Source organism: Ramularia collo-cygni, assembly GCF_900074925.1.
Source record: "Ramularia collo-cygni strain URUG2 genome assembly, contig: RCC_scaffold17, whole genome shotgun sequence".
NCBI lineage: Eukaryota > Fungi > Ascomycota > Dothideomycetes > Mycosphaerellales > Mycosphaerellaceae > Ramularia > Ramularia collo-cygni.
Window position 1 is genome coordinate 67,522 of NW_019716271.1, and position 16,389 is coordinate 83,910.

Consider the following 16,389-nt stretch of genomic DNA (forward strand, 5'->3'; position numbering starts at 1 on the left):
TGTTCCACGCCGCTGACTCCAAGCGAGGCATGGCGTTCATGATGGTGAAAGCTTAAGATTCTTGAGTCGGACGTAACACGCCCTTTCGAACCTCATCACCAGCGCCAATTAACAGATGGGAGATCTTGCCGTCTGCTCTTGTAACACGACGCATGTGCACGCGAGACCGGCCATCAGTTTCCTCGCAAGCATCACTGGTACCTTGAGATTGCCTCTTGAGCACATCATCTTGGAGGATTGACAACCGATGGAAGGCCCGACCACATGTCGATTGAATGCATGTGCTAGTCCACCCGCGAGGAGCCTACGACCAGTCGAGAAATTTACTGCCACATTATCCCGAGCTTCGTCAAAACCCTAGTACGCGCTATCAACTCCAGCTGGGGCAGGATCGCGAAGATCATATGGGGAGTGCCCTGGATGGAGCTAGATCGACTGCCCTCAATGGAGCTAGAATCAGACTATGTGCCACATGGCTAGCGATGCCACATGTTGAGGATGTCCTTTGACCGTATCCTCTCTGCTGAACGCAATCGAGGCTCCAACATCGACTTACCCAACTTCTAGTCTAGTGAAAAGAGCATCCTGGTCATGGAAGCGACTGTCACTCAAATTGCTAATCTACAGATTCAATTTCAGACACAACACTGACGACAATTCAATATCTACTTAGGCGACGAATACACGATCCTGTTATCACTCCCTGTATCAGAGATCCAGCGACAGAGTCTGCAAGATCTTGGTCCAACAGATGCATTGGGCAATTTCCCCGGCCCCTATCAGTCCTCAGATTCCGTCAACCCTCCCATCTGCTCTCGGCATAGTACAATCAACCATCACAATTGCATCCGACATCGTTGAAGTAATCAACGACATCCTGACCTCCAGCGACCTCAGCATTCTGACCACAGCAGAAGTTCCCATTGATACAGTAGCACCACCACTGCACATCTTCCTTCCCGCCACCCCGATCCGAGTTCCAGGAGTCGCAGTACGATCCCGATCCGATGAGACCCTTGCATTCCTCCGGAGGCGATAATCCATTGGAAAGCACGCGTGGGCAGATGATGTCAACGGCACCTGGCTGCGAGGGACAGGAAAGGATGTCGGAGTGTTCCTTGCCATCGCTACCTGCGCATCTGGAATTTGGAAGCCCGACGAGACCTCCAGTGAAGATGCATTGATCGGAAGGGCCACCGGCTGTTGATGTCTGGGCAATGCAGGCTATCAGGAGCGAAATGATATTCTTTGAGCTGACCATGTTTGGAGCGGCGTTTGGGTGGGTAATGGAATGAGGGGATGAAATCTCGATTGAATGTAGGTAGTCTTGATGAGAGGCGTCTGATTCGACTTGTGTGCTGCACCTGGAAGAGATGCTCCAACCTTTATGTATTCTGGATTGCGGGAGATTCGAGACTAAGGGGGAAGAGCTGGTCATGAAAAGTACGCGCTTGCTCAACGCCATGCGATCGAAACATGGATACGCCGTTTGACTACGGCAAAGCAGCAACGTATGATTTCCTGCAACCATAGCAAGCGAGCACTGCTTAGCCACTCATTCATGTCATCGACTGGGAGACCAAGGCGCGAAGGATCAGGAATCATGCATCAAATCTTCGGAGTCCTCAAGTTTGAGGCACAGCTACGGCGATTGTTGGCCAACTCGATCTTCGATCGACGAATGTGAATGTTCCCTACCGATGGAGGAGGGAAAGATGTCTCGATTCAGAAGGGCCTTGATCAACACCTATTGTTGTTCGTCCAGCCCAGCTTGGATTCCCCAGTCTACCATAATCTGGGCGAGCAAGACCTGTCGCGCGTGGAGGGAAGTGTTCACTCTCGCACATATGGCGACTTCTTTTTCACACGCATATCCAGTCGGCAAGGTTTCGAGGGATGATGTCGGAAGGATGTCGGGATGTGGACAAGCCTGTTGCCGTCCCGGGCTCCACTTTGCTGTACTCCTCATTTTTATGGAAGCAAAGCTCGATCGATCACGATGACGTCCGTTGATAACATCAATCGGGMATCGTCGCGGCACCGTAACCGTTCGCGACGGAAGTAAAGCCATTCTTGGAAAACCTCGGAAGCACTCATCTGTCAAGTCATTCACCTATCACGCTCGGAATCACGGCAGTGGCGCGGGCTTGGAGGGTCTTAAACGAGACCGCGGCGTGAACTTTAAAGGCTTGTTCAGGCTTGATGTGGACGTCCTTCGAAGGTACAACATCTACCTCGATCATAATTGGGCTAGGAAGGTGTGGCAAACTTTCTCAGCCTTCCACCCGCAAAGCGTCAAGCTGATGTGAGAAACTTTTACCTGAATGCAACCTCGAGGCAACCTGCCATGGCAAGTTTAGCGACATGCTGTGGACCCACATCGCCAGAAACACCAGTGTACAAAGTGGAGCAGATATCGTGGGGCCACCATGGGGTCCCTCAGTCCGCGAGTGACGTTCAAATGTTTGAGCTGGGCCCACTCGAAAAGATTGATTGCACTGGCTTGTTTCTCGCCTTGGAACATACTCAGCGAAGGACTTGGTCCCGCAATCTCCTGGTCAAATATTCTGTGGATCGAAGTGACTGTAAAAGGGTTTGCGAAAGAGGTGGAATCTTCCCGTCTGCGAATTGGTGATTGAGAAAGGAACGAATCTTCGTACGGTACCTTATTGGTCAAAGTCTCTCCACGGGGTGGACGGGCACTTGCCACGTGCAGTTCAAAGCACAGGTCGCGATCCAACTTCTCCATATCACAAGGCGTTACATCCGCAAGGATTTTCCCCGTGGCCGGCTCCACCACAGTTATTATCTTAACCTCCACACTTTCCCTCCCCATGCTCTTGCTGCTTCATTTTCTTTCCACAAGACAACGAAGTCGCCAACCTTCACACTGGACCTTGAGGCTGCAAGCAACATAGCCCAGTATGAAGAAATTTGGCAATGTCTATCTTAGTAAGCTTCAATTAACAATGTCCATCCGATGCATCCACTGACCATTTGACAGTTGCGGCGATTAGTATTATCGGTGAGACCTCAGCCAGTGGAGTAGGCCAAAGATAGCATGCTGACCATCGTCCATTTCATCAGGCGGCGGGCTCTTTGGTTTCGACATTTCTTCCATGTCGGCCATTATAGCTACGAAGCCATATCTTTGCTATTTCCACGAAGGCCCGGGCGAGTGCAAAGGACCTCGCAGCTCTACTCAAGGTGGAATCACTGCTTCGATGGCTGCTGGATCATGGCTTGCTTCTCTCATGTCTGGTTTCCTCGCCGATGGTCTTGGACGTAAAAGAGCAATCATGGTCGGGTCTGTCATTTGGGTAATCGGCTGTGGTACGTGTATCTGGAAGAGTTAATTCGGACATATTTGCTGATGGTCATGACTCTAGTCATCGTTTGTGCTGCTCAGAACATCCCTATGCTGATTGTTGGTCGTATCATCAACGGCTTCTGTGTGGGAATCTGTTCCGCACAAGTCCCCGTCTATATCAGCGAGATTGCTCCAMCTTCGAAGCGTGGTCGTCTTGTTGGAGCTCAGCAGTGGGCCATTACATGGGTAAGAAAGCATCTCAATGTGGAGAGTTCCCAATCTTGCTAACTTTCCGCAGGGCATCATGATCATGTTCTATATTTCTTACGCCTGCTCTTTCCTCGACGGAACCTCCGCTTTCCGTATCCCCTGGGCACTCCAGATGATTCCTGCTATCATCCTCTTCTTCGGAATGATGGTGCTTCCTGAGACACCCCGTTGGCTAGCTTCCAAAGACCGCTGGGAGGAGTGCGAGCAAGTACTCGTGCTAACACAAGGACATGGAGATCCCCACAGCCCCTGGGTAGCTCGTGAACTCCAGGAGATTCACGAGTGGGTCGAGATCGAACGTCAAAGTAAACAAGCTTCATATCTGGAACTCTTCAGCCCTCGATACATCAACAGGACTCACATCGGCCTATTCACTCAAATCTGGTCTCAACTGACTGGAATGAATGTGATGATGTACTACATCACCTACGTCTTCGCCATGGCGGATCTCACAGGCAACACGCTCCTGGTCTCTTCCTCGATCCAATACGTTATTAACGTTGTCATGACCGTCCCAGGTCTCCTCCTCGTTGATCGCGTAGGACGCCGTCCAATGCTTCTCACTGGATCCACTTTAATGGCCATTTGGCTCTTCACCAATGCAGGACTTTTAGCTGGATATGGTACGGATCCTGGTCCGGACGGTGTTGGTGGGATCAAGGAAGCTTCTGTGAGAGTAACCGGACCACCTTCTAAAGCTGTCATTGCTTGCAGCTACTTATTCGTTGCATCCTACGCTCCTACGTGGGGACCGGTCAGCTGGATCTATCCTCCGTAAGTTATCCCCAGAGCTGTCCATTTAGGGATTCCTTCAATGAGATCCTCCAGCCAGGTCTCTCGGTAATCTGGCGAGCGACTCTGCCGATGCGGTGGTTTCCATCACCCTTAGACACAGATGCTGTGTTGAAAGGTCATTCTATTACTCGAGACTAACAGAGATTTAGTGAACTCTTCCCCAACCACCTGCGAGGAAAAGCAAACGCCCTGGCAACAAGTGGAAACTGGGCCTTCAACTTTGCTCTGGGCTACTTTGTCCCTCCAGCTTTCGTGACCATCAAATGGAAAACGTACCTCGTCTTCGCCATCTTCTGCGTGACTATGAGTATGTCACTCCCAGATCCATACCCTGCAAAGAATCCTACTGATATAGTTCTTTCAACAGCCATCCACGTCTTCTTCATGTTCCCCGAAACAGCCGGAAAACCTCTAGAAGAAGTCACAGACATGTTTGAGGATCCCAAGGGGATCAAATATATTGGTACTCCAGCATGGAAGACGAAGAATTATACTAGTACTGCCAAGAAGCTAGAGAGGGGAGAGGGATTGGAGAAGAAGATGGATGATGAGACTTCTCCTGAGCGGGTGGAGCGTGTTGAAACAGGTGGTAAGATGGATGTGTAGAGATTTCCCACGTTCAATTCATAAATAAGTGATGGGATGAGAAACTCTGCCACCGCTGACAGGTAGCTATGAGTTCCAAATCTAACGGCCTTGCGAAGAGTTGAATGTTAGTGAAGGGCGCAAACCACACCACAACACAGCACCCATCAAGCATGTTATGCATTGTAGCTTGTGCTAGGCTGAGGAACGACTGCTTTGAGGAGAAGGAACTCCATACCTCAGCAGAGCGAGTGGACAAGATCATAGTCTCTTAATATGGTCTTTGCTTTGGCAATTGAGGGACCACCGCTCGACAATAGGCACTAGTATGGGGTGAATCCAATCGGGAAAAGTCGATGGTCTGTGTAAAGTCGCCTCCTTAATCGTGCCATCATGATTGCAGGAAAGAAATGATCTTAACATGCTGCAGGTAGGGCGGAATCTCGCCGGGCCTTGCTCTCTATCATTCGTTGTATACGTTAAGCGATTTGCTTGCATCACCACGGTAGTTGGATTCCAACCCACTCTTCATTTCCACCAGCCGCAGCCAGCCAGCGTTACACACATAAACGCCATCGCTATGCACATCATCATCTATGGTCTTGTGTCAAACTTCTGTCTCAACTCGCTGCTCATCTATTGCTGAGCACATTGTGCGGGCTGGCCTTCATCTTCTTCATCCTCCCACTCCGCACCCGCGGCTCTCGGATCATCCGAGTTGGCTCCAAATCCCTCCATGGTATCCAGAACTTCGAAATCATGCACCTCATCAATCGTTTCGGGAGTCTCGCCAGGTCCGAATTGAAGTTCTTGAGGCTTTGGTAGAACTGCCCGGACGCGATCGATCGCAGCTTGGTCTTTGAGGAAGCCGTCTTCGGGGAAGTTGATCTTAAGTGTGAGATAGAGATCGCCTCGGGAGTCAGATCGCTTGACGGGCATACCCTCGCCTGGGACTTTGAGAATCTCATTTGGACGCAGCACTTTTCCTTCGGGTTGTTGGACATTCAATTGGATGCCGCGTCCGTCGAGATGTCTTAGGACCACACGGTTGAAACCTGTGAGTGCCTCCGACAAGCTGATCTCCAATTCCGCCTGCAGATCTGCGCCTGCACGGGTGAAGGTCTTGTGTGTCTCCTCCACCAGTTCGAAGATGATGTCTCCAGGCTCCGAATCATCAGGGTCCTGATCCGCCTCACCTGCGAGCACAATATGCTCGCCCTCTCTACTGCCTCGTGGAACATACAACTCCAAGATCTTCTTCTGCTTGATCGTCCGCACGCCCTTGCACTTCTTGCACTTGTCCTTTTCAGCGTAGAAGCTTCCCCGTCCATCACACGTATTGCAAGGAACAGTCTGTTGCGTAACCATCCCCGGTCCCACAGGCTGTAACCTCGTAACCATACCTTGTCCCTTGCAAGTATCACAAGTCTTCGGCTTGACCTTTTCACTCTTCCCTCCAGACCCGGAGCAGTGCGTGCAAATGACGTTCTTCGTGCTGGCAAACTTGGTGGTCTTGCCCTTGTACAACTCCTCCAGCGTCACCTCATACTGTTGCATCTCGGGTCGTCCCTTGCCCCTCCTTCGCTTGGGTGGTCCACCCATGCCACCCATCCCGCCGAATCCACCGCCCATTCCCGGCATCCCGCCCATTCCGCCGCCGAACATTTGCGCGAGGATGTCGTCGAGATCCGGACCGCCGGGACCTCCCCCGCCGCCCTTTTCAAAGGCGGCCATGCCGTATTGGTCGTATGCTTCACGGGTTTCGTCATCACTGAGGATTTCATATGCCTGGGAAATTCCCTTGAATTTGACATCTGCCGCTTCCCGCTCTTCCGGAGCGACCTTGTCGGGATGTGAGGAGAGGGCGGCCTTGTGGTATGCTTTCTTGATCTCCGCCTTGGACGCGCTGCGTGGGACGTTTAGAACCTCGTAGAGGTCGACTTCTTCGGAAGCCATGTTGGCTGAGGATTTGAGGTAAAAGTTGGGGTATGATCGAAGTTCTCGTTCGTGGAAAAGATGGAGAGATTCGATGAGCGTTTCAGCGGAGTTGGAAAATGTTTGTCGGAAGCAAGTGAAGAAAGTGTTGCTTCCTTTCGATTGCTGGAAATTGTGGCGGCTGAACTACGGCAAGACCCTGGTTCCCGCCTTCCCGCAGCTTGGGGTTCGGTGCCGACATCCGCAATTCACTCACTCGCAAGATTGCACGTGCCTCCGACTCTCACTCATTTGACCGTATCTGGATTACTTCATAGCTTCACTCGCCGAACATCTCACGAAGCACCTCGCGAATGTCAAACGTGGGAATAGATCCAGAAGACCTGCTCCAGTAGCCGCCACTTGAGAGGGGAAGCCATACCACATCAGCTGCCCGGCTCTGCCTTTATCTCGCCCCAAAGAGTACCAACTGCACTCCTTTGCACACAGTCATCGCCGCGAGAGGACAAGCTTTCACTCAACTGCCCTGCACCATCTTTCATCCCTTGCTGATATCGTCATGCCCAGTCATGATCGCAAGCATGAACCTCTCTCCATGGCTTGCTGAGTTTGTACAGCCATGTCAACGGCGAAGAGTCGTCTGACATAGCAAGAAGACGAAGTTTTGGGAAGACACGTATGAAAATCACGTGATGAAAAGTCAAGAGTTGCAATCTTGTTTGACTACTCGCTCGTTAACTTGCAGCGCCAGGCCATTTCCAGTTCCATGTGGATTGTATGTGTCTCTAGGATAAGAGCCTGCCCAAAGGATCGACACTGTCGTTAACATTTCATTCGAATCTCTTCACAGACAAGCCCGACGCGGGATGTTCCACCCCCTCGAGCCTGCCGTTGTTGAGCTCAAATACAAACCCGTCAATACCGTTCACGTCCAAGATGTTGAAGTCCACCGACTCCCATCCCATACACCCATAATCAAACATTCCCTTTCCGCCTTGTATAAGCCCTCGAGGAAGAGCTAGAGCTGGTACCAAACTCGGGATTGCTCTGAACGAATGTAGCTCTCTCCTACAACCTTCCTCATCAAGTCCCTGCTCAACAAACCCCGTAGGATAAAGCCTCACACTAACATTCGCAGCCGGGAATCCTGTCAATACAAGGATGTATTCCAGCATATCAATTCCCTCAATGGAGAATGATTCTAGACCCATCCCAGGTCTATCTTCATCAACAGTAAGGGTAAGATTACTTCCCCCATCTTTAAAAGTTCCCTGGAAATTTTCCGCAGCGTTCTCCCAAGCAGCTTCCTCAGCAGCAGTAATCCAGGCTTCTGCAACGAGAGCTGGAAGCGTAAATCGATCGGCCGCAGAAGTCTCTCCAGCCAACAAGACCGAGAATCCAATATTGTGATCTGGGGAGAGAGCGAAGAAACTCGCGTAGCCGACTTGACCGCCGACTTTTGTGTAGAGGTCGGATATGCGGGTACGATTTGAATTGGGAGAGACTGGAAGGGGGRGACGGTTGATCTCCCAAGGAGCGCCGACGGAATTGCTGAGCGAGGCCGTATGAGAGCGCGGCTTCATCCACGAGCGAGTGTCGGAAGGAGAGAGAAGCTGGGAGTGAAGGATTGACAATCCGAGCGTACGTAGATCTTCGGCGTTGGAGTATATCCCCCCGGAACTGTTCAGCGGTTAGAGGTATTTTCGGAGATGTTGTTGAAAGTACAATACTCACGGCGCCGATATTTGAGTATCGAAGCCCCACGACGAGAGTGAAGCGTTACCTGGTACGATGAGCGCATTCAAAGAATCTCCCATGGGCTCCAGTGAAGATGTGCTATTGAGAGTGAGTGGTCCTGCGAGCACTTGTTGCAATGCTTCCGCGTAGGTCAGTCCCGTCATGCGCTCTAGGACCCGCCCCAAGATCCCGAATCCCGCATCGGAGTACAGAGCAGTTCGGAAAGGAGGTATGACTGGTATCTTTTGATCTCGCATGGTTTTAAGAAAGTCTGAGACACGGTCGTGGTCAGCATCCATATGGTCCACATGCTCGCTACGGCATACCCGGAATAGAGCAATCACTCTGCGATCCGTTGTAGCAGAGTGTCGACTCTATAGCTATTCAGAAGTACAAAATTAGCGAAAACATCTCAACACTCTGGACAAAAATTCTTACGAAAGCCTCCTGTTCCGGCCATCTGCGAGGCGAGTGCACCAACAGTAATGTCCTCCCAAATTAATTTTTCAAGAGGATTGGCTCCACGGTTCCCAGCCAGCTCTGGCACATATTCCGTGACTGGATGATCAAAGACTTCCAAGCCTCCAGCATGAGCCAAGATTGCATATGTAGTAAACAACTTCGATACACTCCCGATTCGATATATCGTTCCATCGTCCAGGAGATCAGCAGTCAAGCTTCCATTCAGTGCAGGTGCGGCGTGATGGTAGCTGTAGATCGATTGATTGTTTGTAGCTGAGAAGACATCGATGGAGAAGGAAGTATGAGTGCGGTTGAGGTTGCCAGAGCTGAAAGCAGACTCGATGATGTCGGGAAATGTCCCGAGCAATTTCTGAATGGCTTTGGAGTTGGCAAGGTCGAAGGTGTTGGGAAATGATGGGCCGAGGATGGGACAGTCTTCCGATGGGAGATATTGAGATTTGGTGTCGATGGCCAGGGAGAGGAAAGCGATCAATGCCGCAACAGAGAACAACATCTTTCGTTGGGCTGTTGAAATTTACCGAGGAGGGGATTCTTGCAAGCCGGGTAGTGAAGGCTCTGGCGTTAAGATGAATGATGAAGCATTATGTGCGAACCCGCTTTTTAATGTTTTGCAAATGCGAAGGAGCTGAACTATGACCACCCAGCCCCGATGCTATGAATGCCTGCCAAGCTTCTTCAACCTTCGCCCTAGTCCAAGAAGGGAGACATGCAGCGCCAGAACTGTAAATTGCGCGGCATTTGTCTACAACCGGGAGGTCCATGGAATGATCTTACAAAGCTACAGGTTGCAGGCTGAAGTGGTGACGCAGCCACATTATCCTCCTCTGTGCACGAGCTGAATATATTGTCACCCTCGAGGCGGCATTGCTCAACTACTCGTAGCGAGGTTAATCCTGCGACATTCTTCCTGTCGTTATGGAGAGCTGGTCACTTTTATTTCCCTGTCAATCGAGCCACCGAGAACCCACGCAGCTATCCTCTCGTACTGAGAAGTCAGCACAATCGAAAAAAGAATCCCACTCGATCAACGCAGACGACAGTGGAGGCGGTGTGGTAGTGGAGCCCCACGCCGTCATTCTCATCCGATCGAAAGCGTTGCTGAATAGACAGCGGGCATCAGTCAACGAGTGGGTGGCCCCATATGGCCAGCATATGGACCAAGCGGTATCAATCGACGGCCTCTGAGCGGGGTCTGTGACGGCAACCCACGTACTCGCCAGACATATGGTAATCCACCCCGACCCCAGAGGCCTCCAAACAGAGCCTTGAATACAGAGCTCAATGATCTGCTCGCATAGTTGACTCGACTTCTCGCTCAGGGATGCATTGTACGGATCGTAGACGTGCAGAAGGGCAACGAGGATAAGTTCGAATGAGAGATACAAGGCGTACGACTTCTGGTAGAGGGCGAATCCTCGAACGGTATCTGGCGTTTTGGCAGAGTGCATGGCGGCGATTGCTTGGTCGTATTTGTCTTCGACCAACTGCGTTGTCGTATGAAGGCTGTCGTAGGCATCTTGGACTTTGGGTTGTTGGGCTGGATCGTACTGTAAAAAGGCTGGTAGGTGGACGAGACAAGACAGAAATCCCATGCGCTGGACACGTTTTGGCCCGTGGAACTCTTCATCACTCTTGGATTCAGCGAGACCAGCTTGTTCTTTAGCGAGGACGAAAGATTTCAGCCATGGGTTGAGGTGCGCCTTTGAGTCATATATGCTTTCGTAGGCCTACAGGCCGTGTTAGCGATGACCGAAATTACCATTCCTACGTACCAACCACTTACCACTGGGCCTGCGATTGTGAGGAACAAAAGCTGTTCAAATTCGTCGGGATTTTCCTTGCTACATGACAGTACGTTAGTCTTAATCGAACCTCAAAGGACGCCAGGAAAACAGCAAGTATGTCGGAGGGGGAGTTTCATGAACCCATCGTCGGGGACCATTAATACGCACCTTACATTTGCAGCGGATAATATGCGTACTATGCCTGGGCCATGGCCAACCATATTGTCTGCTTCGCCAAACCAGCTCTATGACCTCATGAGAATGGAGATCAGCAAGTAAACGCCCATCACWCACCTGGCAAATCCATATCAGGAATATAGCACAAAGGGTCTCTGGAGTGTAGACAAAGGCAGGATCCGCCAAGGATAGCCGGAGAGCCTTGACAGCCTGACCAAACTTGGAATATGTCTCATTTGACATTCGACCGACGCTCAGCCCAGACATCGCCGATGAAAGCGCAGCAGCAGAGGCATCCAAGGCTGCATTTGTACCCAGCCTTTTTGGAATCTCGTTGAGAATTTCACCATACGACCAACACAGATCATATCTCAAATCCTTGACGTCAAGTCTGTGAGTAAAGTCTGCGATTGCAATCGTACAGTCGTTGCTGGGGCTCCGCGAGACTGATGACCGAATGCTGAGAGAAGTAGTGGAGTGAGAGCTGCTGCCGGAGCCTGCGGCTTCTACAAACTTAAATCGCTGCACACCGGATCCTACGCATGGGATCTGTAGGCGACGACATCGCGAACAAGCCGGCTTCGCCTGGTCGCACTTTGGACTTGTCAGATTCTCCATTCCGCGTGGTGAATGTGGGCTTAATGCTTTACCTTTTTCTTCTGTTTGGAACAAGCAACACACCCCTTACATGAGGGGACGCCGGGCATGGCAGTGTAAGGTAGTCCAGTTCAACTCATGACTTGAATACTGCCTGTTGTGAGATCAGCCGCCGCTTACAGAAGAGATGTCTCTATGATTGCCAAGGGTGAGGCTGAGTTCCTCGGAAGGATGCTGTGCTACAGACAGCACTAGAGGGTCGGGCCGAATGAACTAGCGCGAAGCTGAGGGCAAAATGGCAGTGCCTCTCCCGCGTTCAAAATACGCATTTTCCATCACCCCCAATTCCGTGGTCCAGGGTGTGATATAGAACGGAGCAGTCTTGTTCGGTACCAGCTGCATGGGACGTTGAAAGCCAGCGCTGCCTGAATGACGATCAATTCTCCGAGTGCTGATCGCTTTGCTGTATGTCACCCCACTCGTCATTCATTACATTCCTTTTGAGACTCATCGTAAGCTTGGGCTGCTCAAGACTGGACGACACTGATCGATCCGAATGCGGTAACTCACCTCCAATCTTTGAGAATGCGGCCGATGCCGATTATCAAGCTTACAGCAAGCCGCGACCTTTCCAGATCTCAATGAGCTCTCTCCGAAATGCTTGAGCGACAGCGAATGATCGCTCAACTTGAGAAATCAAGCCGAGGACATTTTGACACTGCGCAGTGGTATCGCATCTATTGCCAGCAATGCGAAGAGGTACTAACAGTAGTACTGGCGACTCACGAGCTTGCTTCAATGCTCGATCGCAGAGATGAACGATCTTTTCTCGATAGACTGCGATCTCTTGAGAGTGTAGCATAGGAGCTCCTGTGGGCTGACTAGTCGATACACCATGGTCGAAGATTCCAGAGAGATAGATCATTATCGCATATCCGTAAGACTGCGCCGTTGTTTGTTCCTCGAGATCGATCGGGTTTTGGAATGATGAGATAAAGGTTGCAACCTCAGACTGTAGGTGGATGCCCCGCAGTTGGAAGATGTTCATCTCCAATGTCAAAGTCATGTCCCGTGGTAGGCCTTTGGAGCTATCGTGTTTCTCGGTTTCCGGATCTTCTCCACGACTTTCTTGAAAGTCTGCAAAGCTCTGTTGAAGCCCTACACATTGCAAGAACAAATCGAATGCAACCTCAAGCAAGCTCCAGTCACCAGCATTAGCACGGCACAATTGATCGTGCATCATCCACTCAGAGTCCATTAGCAGCGTCGTGTGAGAGAACAAAGCCGCTCGACTGATCTCGAAAAGTCGAAGTTCCCGATAGATTGCAAGGGCGCCTTCGCTACGGACGAGAGATGGGCCACAAGCTCGCAAGATGACGGACGTACCGAATCCCATATGTGAATCCCATCCTACACCAGTGTCATCGTACATGAGCTGTCTTGGATGTTAGTAAGAAGGGACCGTAATGATTCGGGAATACAGCCAGGTACCTCAAACATGCTGAGCAGAAACGCGACGGATAGAATTGAGATGGGATCCCATTGGTACCGACTTTTGTCGATCTGGCTCTGGAGGAAGCGGACCCCGTCTTGGTACGACCGTAGAGCGGTTACCAGTAGTCTGGCAGAATGAGAAACATTATGGCGTTGCTTGTAGAGGACTAAAGCCCCCAGTGCAGCCAAGGCAGCAAAGTGTCCACTGCATCGATTGATGTTTGCCAAAAGACACAAGTGCCAATTTGCAGCAGTTCCAGTGAATTGGTTCCGTACTAGGAACACTTCGAAGAACTGCTGAAAGAAAGTTGCCTCCTTGATTGGGCCTGCAGCACTCGGAGTTCGAGGTTGCAGTGATGAAGCAGTATTGTGACGCCACGCAGCATCGGAGATGACACTTTGTCCAGATTGAGAATAATCGCATATCAAGGAGTCCCGGCGACACCTCAGACATGGGATTGTTTTCGAGCACTGTACGACTTGTCAGGCTATGCTCTTCCTTGCCATCAAGATGGATGTTGAGACGGCAGTTGACCTTGAGATGTTTCGTAGCGCAATTGGAGCACCTAGAGCGCTGTAGCCTCTTATCATTAGGACCTAGTAGCATTGAGAATCGAGTGCGAAAAGTTGAACTTCATCTCCTGACATTGATTCTCGCCTCCAAGAAAATTTCCTCCGAAGCGAGTCGGAAGGTTGGTAGTACTGTCCCACGCGACGCAAATGATACGTGGGCGAGGCAAGACGTCCGATGACGCGAGTTCAATGGCCACTTCTCGTCGAGCTTGGTTCGAGCGATTGCGGCTGAGAGCTGAAGAGTCTTTAGACTACGCGAGGCTGGAAGGAGTCAACAGAAGCTAAGTCAAATCAGGCAGTAACCTCGCGGCGCTAGTTTGTGCGCCTTGGCGCTGCCAGGGGTAAGTAGTCGAAGCCGAAGAGTGACCAGCTTGAAGGACGAGTCGTAGTGTTGAGCTTTACCCAACGTGGAAGCCATCTCGCGGTGCTAGGAAGAGACAGAACGAATATGGCCCACTTGGATGCTACCGTGCCCAAAGATATCGAATCCTTTCTTGCAAGGCCTACGTATTGCAGAGGTCATTGTGTCTGTCGAAGAGATATATTAACTGCGCGTGCTTCCTGTATTGTCATGATCATCAGCATACTACGAACGACTTTGATCCGACACTCCCAGCAAAGACTCCGAAATCAACCCCCACTCCCTTGACAACTTCACCCCCTCGATTCCAAACATGCTACTGCGTTCATCGATACTAGGTCTTTTCGTAGCCCTAGCTGCCGGAGATGCTATCATACCCCATGCAGTTGGACAGTACGGTGTAGCAACGTCTCAAGCGTTGCTCGTCGATCACTCACGCAAGGATCCTTACGCCGCGGAAGCAGGCTTGGATAAGGACCGCGAGCTCATGGTCTCCGCCTTCTACCCGACAAGTCTCTACAAGGACTGTGTCAAGTACAGGTCACCATACATGCCATCAGTCTCTGCAGAATTTTACGACACCACCTACGGGGCCCTTGGGATCCCGAACGGCACTTTCGCATCTTTGACCATGGAGCACTGCCGTCAAACGAACCGTGGATCTATCGCGGGGAAAACATTCCCCATTGCTCTGTTCTCTCCAGGAGCTGGCAATTCACGGCTGATATACAGCGCAATGGCGCAGTCGATCGCCAGTGAAGGCTTTGTCGTTATTGCAATCGACCATCCCTACGATGCGGATATCGTGGAGTTCCCAGACGGGTCAACCATACTTGCGGCCAACATGACCACCGATGAAGATTTCGCACATTCAGTCGATGTTCGCGCCCAAGATGTGAGCTCTGTGCTTGACCATCTCGAATCTGAAAGCAAGTGGGTATCGCAACTTCTCCCGGGTATCTCTTGTAACCTCAACACCTCGGAGCCTGTTGTAATGTTCGGCCACTCACTGGGCGGCGCGACAGCCGTTGCAGCAGCAATAGCGGACTCGAGATTGACTGCTGCGATCAACCTAGATGGGTCGATGTTCGGCCGTGCATTGTCAGAAGGATCCAAGGTACCCATGCTGCTGGTTGCTCATGATGGCAAGAACATCACCACGGACCCCAGCTGGGATGCGACCTGGAAAGCGACCAAGCACACGCCGAAGCTCGCTGTGCAAATCTTGACCACTGAGCACGGAAGCTTCACCGACTTCCCAATGATTCTCGATGTGGTCGAGGGCGTACCGCAATCATTACGCGATCAGCTTGTTCCTTTTGTTGGTGCTTTGCCTGGACTGGTAGGAAGGGGGATTGTAAGCAAGCTTGTGGGGCAGTTTTTCGAATTCGCCCTCGGCCAGTCCAAGTCTGCTCTGCCTAGCTTGAGCCGCAATGACTCGGATTTGGTAGAGGTGCTGGGTAAACATGTGAAGATCTGATCTGTCTCCGTTCTGAGATACGGAGCTGTCAATTTGAGTCGCCCGCGTTCTCTTCAGGCTGTGTACGTCCAGTGGAGGGAGGTGTTCCATGAACATGTAGTTAGCGATAGACATTGCCTTGGGRAAGAAACCTCAAGATTTCGTTGCACCAAGAGTATGTGCAATCAAACATTGCCGCCCTACCTATAGCAATCCAATATGTTGTACTTTCGATAACATCGAGGACACGGTTAGGAGGATTTCACGTGGTAGAAATTTGACTATCCGCACGACTGCTACCGTTTGTGATTGTAGCTACCTTTCGCGAGCTTTGGCGTCGATACAGTATAAGTAGAGCCGTCGACCTTCAATTTAGCGGCCATTGCACGGAAAGGGAATCAAGCGTCCAGGTGAGGAGCATGTCAGGCCAGATCTGTGGCAGCGGCGTTCCCGAGCAAGTCAGATAGTCCGGTTGTCCTCGTTGTGTCCCTAGTCGCGCCAATGACATCCTCCTTGATGGTTGGTCTGTGGCCGCAGTCTCCCACTCCACGATTGCTGGGAGTGTCAGTGGGGAAGCGAAAACGCCATTGCCGGCTTTCTTGGTGGCGACTCGACGACCGTGCCCTCGAACAGGCAGCCAGAAGCATGAAAAGAAGCAGGATTGGAAAGATTCGACTGTCTTCGCACGTGAAATCTTCTCAATCGTGTTGTTGTTATTACAGAAGGTCAATCCTTCCATGACAGCTCCACCGATTTCACCGGGCCTTGCCAAGATGAGCTGGTCCAAGCGCTCGGTGTTTAGCCTAACCTGGCACGCTAGTCTGACGAC

General features: G+C 51.2%; 7 protein-coding genes; 2 read left to right on the top strand and 5 right to left on the bottom strand.

Moving 5' to 3' along the window:
• Positions 1-829: 829 nt before the first annotated feature.
• Positions 830-1,261, bottom strand: RCC_09205 (uncharacterized protein; the record flags this gene model as incomplete). Its single annotated transcript, XM_023774447.1, has 1 exon — positions 830-1,261. The coding sequence occupies one exon, from the start codon at positions 1,259-1,261 to the stop codon at positions 830-832; it is 432 nt and encodes a 143-aa protein (XP_023630215.1).
• Positions 1,262-2,924: 1,663 nt separating this feature from the next.
• RCC_09206 (probable transporter (major facilitator superfamily)) lies at positions 2,925-4,981 on the top strand (the record flags this gene model as incomplete). XM_023774448.1 has 7 exons in its annotated part: positions 2,925-2,952; positions 3,005-3,025; positions 3,088-3,333; positions 3,390-3,556; positions 3,609-4,354; positions 4,525-4,682; positions 4,743-4,981. The coding sequence occupies 7 exons, from the start codon at positions 2,925-2,927 to the stop codon at positions 4,979-4,981; spliced, it is 1,605 nt and encodes a 534-aa protein (XP_023630216.1).
• A 615-nt stretch (positions 4,982-5,596) lies between these two features.
• On the bottom strand, positions 5,597-6,916 carry RCC_09207 (related to DnaJ domain protein (Mas5); the record flags this gene model as incomplete). The annotated part of the gene is made up of 1 exon (XM_023774449.1): positions 5,597-6,916. One exon carries the CDS (start codon positions 6,914-6,916, stop codon positions 5,597-5,599), a length of 1,320 nt encoding a protein of 439 aa, XP_023630217.1.
• Positions 6,917-7,725: 809 nt separating this feature from the next.
• On the bottom strand, positions 7,726-9,608 carry RCC_09208 (uncharacterized protein; the record flags this gene model as incomplete). XM_023774450.1 has 4 exons in its annotated part: positions 7,726-8,575; positions 8,630-8,903; positions 8,959-9,012; positions 9,071-9,608. 4 exons carry the CDS (start codon positions 9,606-9,608, stop codon positions 7,726-7,728), a joined length of 1,716 nt encoding a protein of 571 aa, XP_023630218.1.
• A 451-nt stretch (positions 9,609-10,059) lies between these two features.
• Positions 10,060-11,783, bottom strand: RCC_09209 (uncharacterized protein; the record flags this gene model as incomplete). XM_023774451.1 has 5 exons in its annotated part: positions 10,060-10,842; positions 10,899-10,956; positions 11,068-11,144; positions 11,194-11,670; positions 11,727-11,783. The coding sequence occupies 5 exons, from the start codon at positions 11,781-11,783 to the stop codon at positions 10,060-10,062; spliced, it is 1,452 nt and encodes a 483-aa protein (XP_023630219.1).
• Positions 11,784-12,283: 500 nt separating this feature from the next.
• On the bottom strand, positions 12,284-13,173 carry RCC_09210 (uncharacterized protein; the record flags this gene model as incomplete). XM_023774452.1 has 2 exons in its annotated part: positions 12,284-13,108; positions 13,165-13,173. 2 exons carry the CDS (start codon positions 13,171-13,173, stop codon positions 12,284-12,286), a joined length of 834 nt encoding a protein of 277 aa, XP_023630220.1.
• Positions 13,174-14,414: 1,241 nt separating this feature from the next.
• Positions 14,415-15,581, top strand: RCC_09211 (related to PAF acetylhydrolase family protein; the record flags this gene model as incomplete). Its single annotated transcript, XM_023774453.1, has 1 exon — positions 14,415-15,581. The coding sequence occupies one exon, from the start codon at positions 14,415-14,417 to the stop codon at positions 15,579-15,581; it is 1,167 nt and encodes a 388-aa protein (XP_023630221.1).
• Between the last annotated feature and the right edge of the window lie 808 nt (positions 15,582-16,389).